The sequence below is a fragment of the Arvicola amphibius genome, chromosome 2, assembly GCF_903992535.2.
Source record: "Arvicola amphibius chromosome 2, mArvAmp1.2, whole genome shotgun sequence".
Lineage (NCBI taxonomy): Eukaryota > Metazoa > Chordata > Mammalia > Rodentia > Cricetidae > Arvicola > Arvicola amphibius.
Window position 1 is genome coordinate 137423769 of NC_052048.2, and position 14772 is coordinate 137438540.

General features: G+C 45.2%; 1 protein-coding gene across 1 annotated transcript in view; it reads right to left on the bottom strand.

Moving 5' to 3' along the window:
• Znrf2 (zinc and ring finger 2) overlaps positions 1-6962 on the bottom strand; it is a 92046-nt gene extending 85084 nt beyond the window's left edge. Inside the window, exon 1 of the mRNA XM_038318580.1 lies at positions 6503-6962. Within this exon, the coding sequence (XP_038174508.1) occupies positions 6503-6962 (460 nt within the window). The remainder of the gene's footprint in view (positions 1-6502) is intronic.
• Between the last annotated feature and the right edge of the window lie 7810 nt (positions 6963-14772).

Genomic DNA, 14772 nt, shown 5'->3' on the forward strand with positions numbered 1-14772 from the left:
GAGCAACCTCATGTGTACCCTTGACTACATACACAACCTCTTTAAAAAAAAAAAAAAAAAAAGATTTATTATGTACACAGTGTTCTGCCTGCATGTATTCCTGCATGCCACAAGAGGGCACCAAATCTCACTACAGATGGTTATGAGCCACAATGTGGTTGCTGGGAATTGAACTCGGGATCTCTGAAAGAGCAACCTGTGCTTTTATCCTCTGAGCCATCTCTCCAGCCCATGCACACCCTCTTAAAGGGACTAAGAGTCAAGACCACTAATATTACACTTGCCACATTAATAACCACAACGTTTAAAAAGTAAAAAAGTGTATTTAAATTAAAAGGTATGTGTTAACCTGATCAACCCAATCCTATACTCAATGTGGTAAATAGATTTTAGGGTAACCATTTTTGATTCCCACATTCGAGTGTTTAAACCTTCCTTCCCCTTACATGTGGACCAGGCACATGCATCTAAGCAATGTGAAGTGGTAAAGGCGATAAACTGAACCAAGATGAAATAACAAGGTACTATGGAAATCTGTGCAACAGCTCTTCAGAAAGCTAAAAACAGAACTACCAATGGGCCGGCAACACTGCTCTTGGGAATATAACCGAACAAATCTAAGTCAGTGTAGTGATATTTCATTTGTATTTTAATAAATTAAACTTGCCTGAAGATCAGAGACTAACACAGTCCCACTGGTAGGCCTTACAGAGCAGGCAGTGGTAATACACACATTTAATCCCAGTAGTCACTTGCCACAGAAACTAGTCGGTGCTTGCCTTTCACCCCAGGTTGCACACCTTTAATCCCAGAACCAGAGAGGAACAGAAGATGAGAGGAGACAGGCTCAGAGACTCGGTCTCCTTCTGGGGCTTTCTGGAGGCAGGATCACCATTTTCACACTGAGGTCAAGGTAAGAACCAGTGGCTGGCTGCTTTGCTTTTTGGGTCTTCAGGTTGAACCCCAGTATCTGTCTCTGAGTTTTTATTAATCATGCTTCATGTCAGTATATTACAGTTATATCTGAACATCCACATGTTCATAGTGGCTCTGTTCAAATTATTAAGTTACAGAATTTGGTCTAGGTCTCCTTCAGTAATGAATAAAATGTGGCATATGTACTAACAGTGGAGGTCTAGTGTTGTTGGTTGCATAAAGAATGAAATTAAGGAGCTGGAGGGATGGTTCAATGGTTAAGAACACTTGTGTAAACAGAGACTGCATGTTCATCTCCCAGCTGCTCAGACCCAAATAATCACACAAAACTATATTAATTACAACACTGTCTGGCCAATGGCTCAGGCAAATTCCTAGCCAGCTCGTATATCTAAATTAATCCAGTTCTATTAATCTATTTATTGCCATGAGACTGTGGCATGCCGTCTCCTGACTCTGCCTTCTTTCTTTCTGCATTCAGTTTAGTTTTCCCCTCTACCTATGTTCTGTTCTGCCACTGGCCAAAGAAGCGTCTTTATTAACCAATGGCAATAAAACATATTCACAGCATATAGAGGGGAATTAATATCACACTTTTTCCTCTAACAAAGGGGCATTCGGTTCCCAACATCCACACAGTAGTTCACAACATCTAGCTCACAACTTTTGAGTTCCAGGTACTCTGACATGCTCTCTTCAATCCCTTGTGCGGCAGGCATAAGCATGGTACACATGCATACATGCAATCGAAACACTCACACAAAATAAGATCTTTTAAAATGACATGTCATCTCAGAGAAATGGACAGAAGTGAAGAGTACTGTAAAGTGAAATAAGACAGGACTCAGACATAAATACTTCATGCTTTTGAGATCTAAGTTTAAAAAGAGAAGGGCACTAAAGGGAACAATCTGGGAAGAGGAAGGAGATGGGAAAAAGAGGCTAAGGGGAAGTGAGTGTGACCCTAGAACATGATATCAATGATGAAAATGTCACAAGCCGGGCGGTAGTGATGTACACCATCAATCCCAGCACCAGGGAGGCAAAGGCAGGCGGATCTCTGTGAGTTTGAGGTCAGCCTGGTCCACAGAGTGAGTTCCAGGACAGTCAAGGCTATGTAGAGAAACCCTGTTGCAAAACAACAACAAACAAACAAACAAAAAACAGGAAAAAAAAGTCACAACCAAACCCATTTATTCCGTACAATGACTCCACACTAAGAATTAGGAGGGGAATAAAGTACTGTGAGCCTAACAACTACAAGGAAATGAATTATGCCAATACACCTGAGAGAATTTGGGTGTAGATCCTCTTCAGGTGAGAGCAAACATCAGTCACAGTGCCCCCACCAATACCCTGATCTGCTAAGCTGTGCTGACTCTTGAACCACAGACGCTGACCAATGTGTACTGCATCAAACATCTATATTTGTGATGTGCTGCTAGCAAGCAGCATAGAAAACAAATACTCATACAACACAAAAGTTTTTTTTCTGAATCTTTTGTTCACACGAAGTACTATGGTTTCTCCAATTTCTAAAGACATTAATGTCCAACTGTTCAGAACTTAAAATAATTTAAATAAACTGGCATTTAAAAATGCTTAGGAGTATTACCTAAGAAAATAAACCTTACAAAATACTTTGTATATATAAGTTTTTGCACTTTTCTCTCAGTCCATTTGCCAATATCCCAGATTACATGTATAGACAGTGAATCTGATATGTAGAACATTAAGGCAATTCTCCATATAATTATGCACAAGATGAGTAAGAGACAGGTGGACAGCCAGCAATAAGAACCTACTTACTGGTCAATAGGCAAAGCAACAAGCAGAAGGGAGTCGGGCAGGCTTGCTGGTAGGAGCACACAACAGACAGAGAGCTCTTCCCCCAGACAGTCCCGCAGCTCTCAAAGGGCTGGCCTGTGAACTCATCCCACTCCGCCTCCAACCTCAAGGTTACTTCCAAACAGTTCCCAAAGCAGGACCATCCAGGACAGAGGCCACGCTTCAGCAAGCAACATAAGGCATCGCCTGTGGTCTTTAAAGATAGATGAAGTTACAGGTGAGGAGCACTAACCATCCAAATCCCTTGGCAGAGATGGCAGGGAGTGGTAGTTAGGAGTCTGTGTTCCCTATACAGTGCAAGCATCTCTTCTGCTCATCCCCCCAAAAAAACATCAACTGTGTTAAGAGAAAAATCCAAGAATGAAGAGCAGGTTAACCACAATTTCCCAAATTCAAGTATTTTGGCATCTATGATAAGTAATAACTGAGAACAACTCCATAAAACCTCACATCTGTGCTGAAAATTCATTTAAATAAATCTTCCTAGGAATACAAATCTTATTTCACACACTCAATTTTAAATGACGGCCCAGGCTTTTTCAACATAAGTAACAGAGACACCAGAATTACAGGCTGCTGAAATACTCACAGGCAAGCCACACCCAAACACGCTCAAGACAATTAAGCAGCCGAAAGCAGCAAAGAACTGCTGGTTCAATGCCTTAAATTAATTCACTTTACAATTTCACCACCAGAAACACATACACATGCATTACTGAAGTCATAGGATTTCTCCAGAAATAATCTTTACTCGGTAGGGTATTTTAAGAGCTAACTCACCTCCTTTGACAGCTGCATTAAGGAAGGCTGTTTTAACTCCTATTGACAGCTTTTATGAACATCGGTGGCTTAGTGGGAAAATGCAGGCATAAAATAAAGTCAAACAAATCCTCCTTATGATACCAAGGTTTTCAAATGTTAGATGATGCCCTTAGAGACCAGTTTTAAAACAAATGGGACCAGACTATTACCAGTAATTAAGAGAGAACTTCTGTTCACTATATACAACACAGTAGTCAATTCACCAATCTACAAAGAGTAAAGAGAAACAAGCTCTACTTCCTCTAAAAACTCCACAGAGATTCTAACCATACTCTGATCTCCACGAGAACTCGATGCCTACCAGCTGAAATATCTGAGTTACTCATCTTCCTTCTAGTTACTTAATTCTCTAGAGAGAAGTAAGAATGTATGCAGCCCAGCCTGGTCTACACATTAAGTTCCAGGACAGTGAGAACGGCACAGGGAAATACTGTCTTGAAAAACTAAAAAGGTGCAGCCAAAATATACATCCCAAAGAAAGCAAAACTCAAAGGTCACCACAGAAAACCTCATTCACTGTGATAGAGCAATAGAACAGCTTACGTATCTACTTGCCACACTCCTAAGCGGAAAGCAATTTAAAGAGCAATAGTTTAGGTTTCCTCTTTCAATACATAACTTTGGGAGTCTACAAAGGAACTTTATCTGAGTGTTTTTAGGACTACATTTTCTGGTTAGGAAACAATACAAACATCAATGCTTTATATAGTTACAGTAAGTACTTTCCATTAATTTTGAAATGTTCTTTTTCTCAATTTTCAGTTGGGGTCCATTATCTATGCCCTAACATTCAAAATTCAGTAAACACTGCACATGCCCAAACTTTAACAACTCTGACACATTGGTATAAAACATAATAAAAATGGTGTCAATATAAAGAATCAAAATCTAATTATTTAAGACCCCACATCTAGCTCAGTCCATCTCAGAATGATTAGAAATGTGCTTCTACTAGTTTTTCTCATAACCCCACTCACTGACAGACTGGAACAAGTTTCATTAGGCAAAGCCTTTACTAAGGACCAACTTTACTGTTTCTCTCAACAACGATTTTAAGGTTGCTGCCCTTTTCATTCCTTTTCACATGAGAACAGGTCATTTCTGACCCCCTTTAGGCCTTGTCAACTAAAGTTTCTTACATGAATCAGGAAACACAGAAAAATGAGTGACTATTTTTCTCCAATGACCCAAGAACGAAACATATCTCTAACAGTTCATAATGAACTGGAGAAAAAAGTTAAAATCCTCCACACAATTGGTGACTTAGGACTGTCTAGCAATCAACCTTACCAGAGACCTGGATGAGAAAAGCTGCCCCAGCACTGTCTTGCTACCCAGTCTTCTAGATCAGGAGGACTACTAAAGTATTGCATACTACGTCTACAAATCTAAGAATTAAGTTTTAAAAAAGTAAATAAATAAAAAGCTTGCATTCCAACTCTAGGCAAACAGGTCTTGCCAATTTATTAAGAACTAATAGCAGGAAGGCCAGCTATCTCCCCTGCTCTGAATATTTACTTTAATAAAGCAAATACATACTTATTCTTGTCAAAGAGAAATCAGCCCAGAGAAAAACTGAATCAAAAGTGGTAATCAGGATATTAAATATTAACCTAAAGAGACTTTTCCTATTCCCTTTTATTGTTCCTACTTTTGATGATCATAACTGCTTGGTGAAAACTTCATTTTAAAAAGGTAGATATTTCTAAAACGTGGCACCACTCTCAGGAAACTACAGTGTCTCAGACCACAGTTAGGGCATGATTACTTCTTTTTTCCAAAAACAAGATTTTTTTTTTTAAAGATGCCTCAATTTTAGAAAACATTAATATAATTATTGGCACTGCAAAACTTACCATAAAGCAAGTTCTTTAAGTGGCAGGCTAAGTGTTTAGCTCAGTAATAAAGAGCTTGCCTAACAAGCTCAGTAACTTAGGTCAGAGTCTCAGAACCTCACAAACAAACAAACAAGCAAAAAAGGTAGCTAAAAGCTAAGTGCTTTCATATCAAACATGCAAAATATCATTAAGATGGTGAAAACTAAGCATGACATTTTTACGAATTAACGCTAGAGTCTGATTGCTTTAGCACACAGATCAGTAAACATGCTACTTAATTTCTTACAACTATAAACACATGAATAAGAAGGTCTTTAAAACAGAAGGTGGGGTTCACACCATTCTGTGCTCAAATATGAATGTATAATGCCGGACACATAACGCAAGGAAGTGGAAATGTGCGGTCTGAGTTCACACTTTCACAATCAAGTGCACCCTTTCTCCTGTTTCAAACAGCCTAAAAGCACATCACTGACCTCTAATTGTTTCCTTAACTCGAGTCAACGCGGCTCTTCGAAAGACCCTGACCAACTACTGCCTCTGTAGGCAGAGTTGTGATCACTGTAAAGATTATCTCCTTAAATAACTGTTTTTGAACAGTTCCACAATCAGCTTTAAACTAAGCAGTACTGACATTAGCCACATGTAAAGCAGCAGTTTCCTGGGGCTAAAGCAACACTTTGTGTTAACACATACACCCAAATAACATGTACCCACCCAGTAAGAATACAGAACTACGTACAGACGCTCGAGGATTACAGCTTTGTTAGGAGTGGATCCAGGGAAATAACTTCCTTTTTGTTCAAGCACTCAAACATCCACGTGAGTCCCATCTGGCTTTGGGCCTTTAAAACTGCTTGCTCTCCAGTTCCCGAGCAGAACTACACTCGTCCACCGATCACCCCTAACTTCCTGGTACTAAAAACTACAACCACGAGGCTGTTTCGTCAGTTTGTTGTAAAACAATTCTAGTTCCATTCACCTCGTGGCAGGGGGAGGGGGTGGGGACGGGGCGCTCCCCCCAGCTGGGGAGCTGCTTCGGGGGCAAGAGACCGTACCTCCAAACAAGTGCGGAGAAAGGTGGGCCGGGAGCGAGCCGATCACCAGGCGCGGCCCGCCAGGGCCCCCACCCGCTGGCCGGTCCCGTTCCCTAGCGCCGCCGCCGTCCTCCGGGCTGCTGTGCACCGAGTCCTGCGAGCCGTACGGGCCACTGCCACTGCCGCTGCCGCCGCCAGGGATGCTGAAGGCCGACTGCGCCGCGCGACCGCCCGCCGCGCTGCCCACCGCCCCTCCGAGCGAGCGGCTGCGGGGCGCTGTCGGGGCCGAGGCGGCCGCTGCTGTCGCCGCCGCCGCGCCGGCCGAGGCGCTGGGCTGCTGCGCGCCGGGCACCGGGGCCACGAACCGGGCCGCCCGAGCGCCGTCCGCCCCGCCGCCGCCGCTGCTGCCAGAGGGCAGGTCCGAGCCCGAGTAGGCGCGGGTGCGGCCGTTGGCGGCGGGGCCGCTCTGCTTGGCGCCCATGTCCGCGCCGCCCCGGGCCGCGAGCGAGCGAGCGAGCGAGCGAGCTAGCGAGGCCGGCGGGACGCAGCTCGCGGCGGGTGCTCAGGTGGCCGTGCGGACGCGGTCGCTGCCGGGCCGCCGCGACGGGCTGCTACCGCTCGCTGCCGCGCTCCGCGGCCTCCGCACCGCCTCCTCCCGGGCGGCCGCCGCCACCGCCGCCATCCTCCGGCTCCCCGGCGGCTCGGAGAGTGGGAGGCGCCCGGCTGGACTGGGGGCCGCCTCCCTGCGCGCCAGCCGCTCGCAACGGGAAAGCGGAACGGGCGGCGCGCGCCCCAGCAACCGTCGCCGAGCGGCCCGCACTGGAGGAGCCGCAGCCCAGCTAAGGCGCAGCGCAGAGATTGGGTCCCGCTGGCCTGACTCTGCCCCACAGCCAGGCTCGCCCGCCCTGGCCCCGCCCAGAATGTGGTGATGGACAGACAGGTGGCCCCGCCCTCCATGCAAAGCTTCTGGCACCAATCAGAAGACGGCTCCTCCTCCCGCACGTGGCCTGGGGACGCTGGAGAAGAGCAAGTGCACCTTTTCCTGGCTGGGGCGGTTGTGGCGGGTGCCCTTTGAGTGAGTGGACGCGACCTTCGTTGGTGTTGTACAGACAGAGTAAACAAACAAACAAATCAATCTCAGCTTTGAGGACGATTTCAAACAAACAAAAACCGTTGTGGGGGCGAAGGACCGAACAAAACACCATGGAGACTGAAGCAAAATTGATCTGAATTATCCAGGGGTGGGAAGCACAAAATTGGAAAAACGAAGGAAAATGCAGTCTGACCTTAAAGGGTAGAGCAAAAGCTGAGGGGCAGAGATTATGTTCTCCCTGAAACACTGCCTTCAGGCCCAACGTCTAGCCAAATTATGAAGACTGCCAATTTCTTCACCTTTTTGGATTTTTAGTTTCCTTGCCCATAATGTTTAAACTAAGTCTCCAGGGCAATAGCTGCTTTAAAATCTTATGGTTTCTCTAAATAGAATTTGACAGAATCCTCAGTGCCTTCCTGTGTGTGGTGCTTGGGCCAGTCGGTTCTGACCCTCCCATTTGGAGGATTCCTGAAGCAAGCCTTGTCTGCGTGAAAAAACAGCGAGTGAGTTTGTACAAACTGTACAAATTAGTGCCTTGTTGCGTTTTTTTCCCCTTTTGTATTTGCACTGAGTCATTTATGTAGTGATTTTAGTCAATGTTTCAAAAAATGTGGGAAGAAAGAGAGAGTAAATGTTTTTCCTGAATGTTTGTTTGCCACATATGTGCCTGGTGCCCATCGTGGAGGTCAGAAGGGAGCATTAAATCCCTTAGAACTGGAATTATGGGGTTAGCTGCCACATGGGGTGCTGGGAATCAAGTCCAGTTTTTCTGCAAGAGCAGAGTAGTTCTTAACCACTATGCCTCAAATTGGGTTTGTTTTTCTTTGGGGGGAGATGTTTTGTTTTGTTTTGTTGGTTTTTCAATAAAGGGTTTCTCTGTAGGTTTGAAGACTGTTCTGGAACTCACTCTGTAGACCAGGCTGGCCTTGAACTCACAGAGATTTGCCTGCCTCTACCTCCTGGGATTAAAGGTATCCGCTGCCACCACCGGGCTCAAATTGGTTTTTATTATTATTATTATTATTATTATTTATTAATTAAAATTTTCCACCTCCTCCCATTTCAAATTGGGTTTTTTAAAAAGAGAACTGAGGCCCTTTGAGCAGGCTTGCCCGTAGTTCCCAGCTTCTGGAGAGACTGAATCAGAAGGAACACCCGAGCCTTTAGAATTCAAGGTCAGCCTGAGATATAGCAAAAACCTATCTCAATAATAAGAAGGAGAAGAGGAAGGAGGGAAGGAGGAGGAGGAAGAAATGTATGCACATAATATTCTTATATAGCTACTGAGATTGTATATAAAATATCCTGTGTGACATCATTTGGTTAAATGTGTTGTCCCTGCACATGTTAGCAGCCACCCCAGACTGAAGACGATGCTGTGATAATCTCGTCATACTCGGATCATGGTATTAAACTTGTCATTAGACACTCAACAGTCTGTCAGTACAGGAGCTTTTCAGTGAATGAGCGTATTTATATTTTCTAATCTTGCTAAAATGAGTTTTTAAATGTTTGTGCCGTTATTTATTTATTTGTGTATACAAATGTATGTGAGCGCGCTCGTGCTATGAATTTGTGTGACATACTTATGTGACAGAGGACCACTGGCAGGAGTTGGTTCTTTCCTCCTACCACGTGGGTTCTCAGGAGTTAGAGCCTTTGCTTGCTTACACCACCTCGCTGGCCCTGCAATGATTCTTGAAAGCTTACACATTGCTCTTCCATGGCACCTGTGTGGAGCGGCTCTTCTCTGTTCTTTCCTCGGTCCTCTTGGCTCTCTCTCCGGCCTTCTCGTCTCTCTCCAAATGGAAATCCTCATGAAGACTGTGTTTTATTGCCAGGCAGCTGTAACGTCACTTAATACCTGTAGCTGCATTACACCCTACCAGTTCTTCACATTTCTTTAGTAAACTAGTTCTTCCTTCTGTGTGCCTCTGTTGGTCCTTCAATGAGAAGCCAATGGACAGGAGCCAATCAGGACAGGATTATAAGTGCACGCCAGAGTAGGTAGATTCAAGTTGGGGTTAGGCCTTGATTCTAGTTAATGCTAGCTTTGGGACTAGGGTCAAGCCAAGCCACTCACCCTAACTACACCTGTTTCCTGTAAAATGTGTAAGTGCACATGAGCATAGTACAGTCTCAGAGTGGCTGAGAGTCTCAATAGAGCCGATATGTGTTTGAAAGTACTTTGAAATCACTGTCCTGCCTATCACAGAATAATATTATGTGTATTATCTGTAGCAGACTGCGATACTGTGCAAAAGAGAATATACAAAAATGGTGGGCTTGATTTCACTATTTTGTACAATTAAATTGCATTGTTAACACTAAGTATCATTAAAAATTGATAGAAGTCGTTGCTGTATGAACATCACCATAATGGCTTAACTGGATACGCATATATATAAAGACCAGAGGTTATTTGAAATCTTTGATTTTTAAATTTTTTTAAATGAACTTTTCTTTAACACTTTGAAGTCTTTGGTGTCCTAAACAGGCTTCAATGTGTCACAGAAGTGCTTCGTGCTAGTCAGCTGTTGAGCAGAGCCCTGTGTTATAGTTAACATAGATTTTAGAATCACTTTCTTTTCCAAAGACAGCTGAGACAGGATGTCAGCACCTGCTAATAAAAATAACTTGATTCTTGTTTAACAAATTAGTATAAAGTTATTAATAAGAGATTAAATATGTGTATTATATTCTACTCTCAATTAACTTTGGCTTGCAAACAATCTTTTAATTAAAAAAAAAAAGAAAACTGGGGGCTGGAGAGATGGCTCAGAGGTTAAGAGCACTGGCAGCTCTTCCAGAGGTCCTTAGTTCAATTCCCAGCAACCACATGGTAGCTCACAACCATCTGTAATGAAGTCTGGTGCCTTCTGGCATGCAGATAGTACTTTGTATACATAATAAATAATTTTTAAAAAAGAAAAAGAAAGAAAACCAACATCTTGGTACCGAGGAGATAGCTTAGTCTCCTAAGTCATGCAGACCAGAGTTTGGTTTCCACAGTCTCCAGCACATGTAAAAATACAGGCATGGTATTATGGCTTGTAATCCTAGCTCCAAGGAGATGGGCATAGGAGGATTCCTGAGGCTCACTGAGCCATCCTATCCTAATCAGGGAGCTCAAGGACTCAATGAAGAGACCTCTGGCCCAAAATAAATAAAAATAATCTGGCGGGCTCCTAAGGAATGACAGTCAATATTGATCTCTGGTCTCCACATGTATGTGCAGATATGTGCACATATAAATGAGCAAACATACTTACACACACACACACAACACACACACAACCAGGGACACACACTTTCTTTCAAAATCCTTAGCACAAAACAAGCATAACCTATGTTATGTTTTTCCTCCATTCTAAAGAAACTTCTTAGATTCCAAAGTATTATAAAAGGCTTTACCGGGGCCATACTGTTGCAAAGATATAAAAGTTTGTGGAGAGAATGTCATGGGCTCAGTACCAAGGGGATATCCCAGCCTATAGCAGTGAAAAGGAGCTTGGGAAAAAAATAGCTCTCTGCTACATAATGCATGGGTTCTCTCCTCCACTGCCTGTGCACCATCCTCCAGTCTCCTGCCACTTTCACAACTCCCTGCGGTAGAGCGTGAATGATTAAACAGTAGCTTGAGCCATTTCCCTGCACCACCTCCTCCCTCAAGGGCAGCCAAAAGCCCCAGTAGAGGCAAGCCCTGTATTTTAGGCCCAGATTGTATAAATCCCCCAAGTACAGGGGCTCTAGCCTACTACATCTTTAACTCCCCACGGTGAATGCATCACCAGAGCTGAGACAGTCTGTAGGCAGGCGGTTACAGGCTGGTGTGGATCAGAACGGCAGGTAGCAGTCATTAATGCATGCCCTACATTACCACTGACTTAGCTAACTATTATCACCATGCCAAGTTTGTTGCTCTCTATATTGTACTGCCAAAGCAGTCTATAAGTGGCCAATTCCCTTAGGGTGACATCTGAATGACCCTAACCCCCAGTGAGGGCAGGTGGGAAAGAGGTCAGAAATGCAGGATTACCTCTATCTGGGAATGAGAAAGCAAACTGGGTGGTGAGAGCTACTGGTCAACCCACCACACCCTCTGTTTCCCAGAAGCCAGATGCTCTTTGGCTGAACTCTAGAGCTCCAAGTCTGAACCGATAGGTTTTGGAACATAGCCCTGAGCAGGGTCATCCCTGGTACACAGAAACATTAGGATACATCCGGACCCCCATGGAAGATTGGCTCCACACTAATGTAATGCCTTAACTTCATACTAATGTCTTAACACTAGAGACACAAAGTTAACCTACAGACCCTGCCCTCCAAACCATATGTACTGCAGCCACCATGCCTAGACAGAAAGAGATGGTTCAAGTACAGAGTATTAGCACACTAGAGCCAAGGGATGGAAGTTGGGTAAAGAACAAAGATGCAATCCTAAGTCTTGAGACAGTTGCCGTAGACATCCTAGGCTGCACGAGCCTGGATGAAGCAAAGGAGAACTTTGAGTATCCAAAGAACAACAAGCATTTCACTAGCTGGAATGAAGAGGAGAAGACAAGGAAGTCTGAGAACCAGCTGGAAGAGTGGACTGGGACAGAGTCCAGCTGGCTTGGCCGGCTGGGCAAGGATCCAAAAGGCAAAAGAGAATCGCTCTCCTAGGCAGCTGTAACATGGTCGTATTTAGATTTTGAAAGGACAGGTTCTCTGGGCAGCATTTTGGAGAATGGAGTGATGGGAGAGAGGAGAGCATACCTGTAGGGGTTGATGGAGGCTGGCAGGTAAGAGGGGAAACTAGAGTAGCTGTGAAGGCTGGTCACAGACTGGAAGAAGGAAGAGGCGAGGATGATGCGTGAGCTTTCTGGCCAGTGCTCCTACTGCCAGGTGTGAATATGGAGGGGAGGACCACGGGAAGAGGAACTGAACCAGTACTGGTGTGAATATGGAGGAGGACCATGGGAAGAGGAACTGAACCAGTACTGGTGTGAATATGGAGGAAGGACCACGGGAAGAGGAACTGAACCAGTACTGGGTGTGAATATGGAGGAAGGACCACGGGAAGAGGAACTGAACCAGTACCGGGTGTGAATATGGAGGAGAGGACCACGGGAAGAGGAACTGAACCAGTACTGGTGTGAATATGGAGGAGAGGACCACGGGAAGAGGAACTGAACCAGTACTGGTGTGAATATGGAGGAAGGACCACGGGAAGAGGAACTGAACCAGTACCGGGTGTGAAAATGGAGGGAAGGACCACCTGGGAAGGGGAACTAAACTCATCTATACACACACAAAAGGAAATGTTTGTTTGCAGCAAGGCATGGGGCTGGAGGACTGAAGCCAGAATATCCTACACCAGACTGTGGATGGGATGCACAGAGACCCAGCCAAGCTTGTCTCCCCTGCACCAGCTCTAACTTCAGTGCTGTGGATGTACGCACTCACCCAGTCATCCCGAAGCAGGGGTCGCCAGGGCCAGTAGAGTTAGTGCAGTCCAGCTGGAGAGTGGCTGAATATTAATAGGGGTATAACAAATTTATTTTTTTCATTGTTGATATTCTATGAGCTAAACCAACTCAGGCCTTTGTATTTATCTTATGTGTTATTGTCAGTCATCTAAAAAAGTCCCGGCCACTGGCCCTGGAATTTGCAACCTGTGTTGTTTTTAAATTACTGTGCTAGATATATGCCTACACACACACACACACACACACACGCACGCACGCACGCACGCACGCACACGCACACACACACACGCACACGCACGCACACTCACACCACCACCAGCTGCAGCAGCAGCCCACGGTTCCCCATACATTCACTGTGTATCTGTTACCGTACGTGACCTTGGCAGGTTGGAAGGGTCTTGAGATAGGAAGACTGTCCTGAGTGACCTTGGTTGGCCCACTTTCTTCTTCAAAAGCAAAGAAGGCAGACTGGAGAGGCAGGGCAGAGTGATGCCAAGATAAGTCTAGATAGAGCCAAGCTCGGTAGGCCAGATCTGTAATCCTAGCTGCTACAGAGGCTGAGACAAGAGGAATACAAGTTCAAGGCCTGCCTGGGCCAGTCACCGAGCTGGTGTTTCAAAATAAAAAGTTGTGCCATTTTTGGTGTTGTTGTTTAAGGTTGGGAATGTAGTTTAGGAGTAAGAATGTTTACCTAGGTCACAGGTTCTAGTTTCTACTCCCTCCCCGTGTGTGTGTTGTGGGGAACTGGTTGATCGTTATTGGTTTTGGAGACAGAAGGGAGGGGGCCGTGGGCAATGAGAGGCAAGCCAAGGAATGCAGTGGCTCCTAAAAGCTGCCAAAGAGGCGTGGAGCTGGATCTTCAGGAGCCTCCAGGAGCAAAGACTCTGCCTGCACCTTGAACTCAGTGACCTTCCTGAACTGTGAGTTGGTTCTGGTCTAAGCTACCCAGCTCCTAAGAATGGCTGTGTCAGTGAGAGCAAACCAGCTCAGTGACTTTTCTTCAAGCCTACAGAAATGCCCTGATTACAAACTATCTCTGAAAAAACAAAAGACAGCTAACCCCCTCCCCAACCACTTGTATAGTGGTAAACAAGGCCACTATACCTCCTGTGATGATCATCAACTCTCTGCCACAGCTTCCTGCCCCCTCACCCCAACCCCCCTTTGAGAACAGCAGTGACGAACAAGGTAGGATGCTGTGGCTTCCCAGGCCGGGGCTTCCTTTCTGACTGAAAGTGCTGCTTTTAAGACCCTGAATGGAACTTTCCATTGCCTGCCTTGGGGCGTCCTTGCAGGCTGCCTTCCTAATGGCAAGCATTGAGAATAGAAAGTTGTGGTACTTAAAAGAACAACCTTTAATTCAGAGTGTCTGTTTGCGTTTTTAAAGATGCTGAAAACTGATGTTCTAGAAACAGACCAGATACGGTGAAATGATGGTCCCGGAGTCAGCCCTGGGTTCAGGAAAGGTCCTAGGTGTTGCTGTCTTCTGCATGCAAAGGTGAAAACGTGGTGGCTGGAAAAGTCCACACTGACATCTAGTGATGCAGTGCTGCACTGCCAAGGGCTTCAGGAGAAACTGCTGGCATCCATGGATTCCTCCTCCTCGGCACCTCCTGTGGGACCAGAGATCGGACTGTGGATGGGGACTCAGGGTCAACTAGCAACCTTCCGCTTTGGCTGAGGCACAGCACACTTTGCTGTCGTAGTGTGCTTCTGTGCAAGGGTGG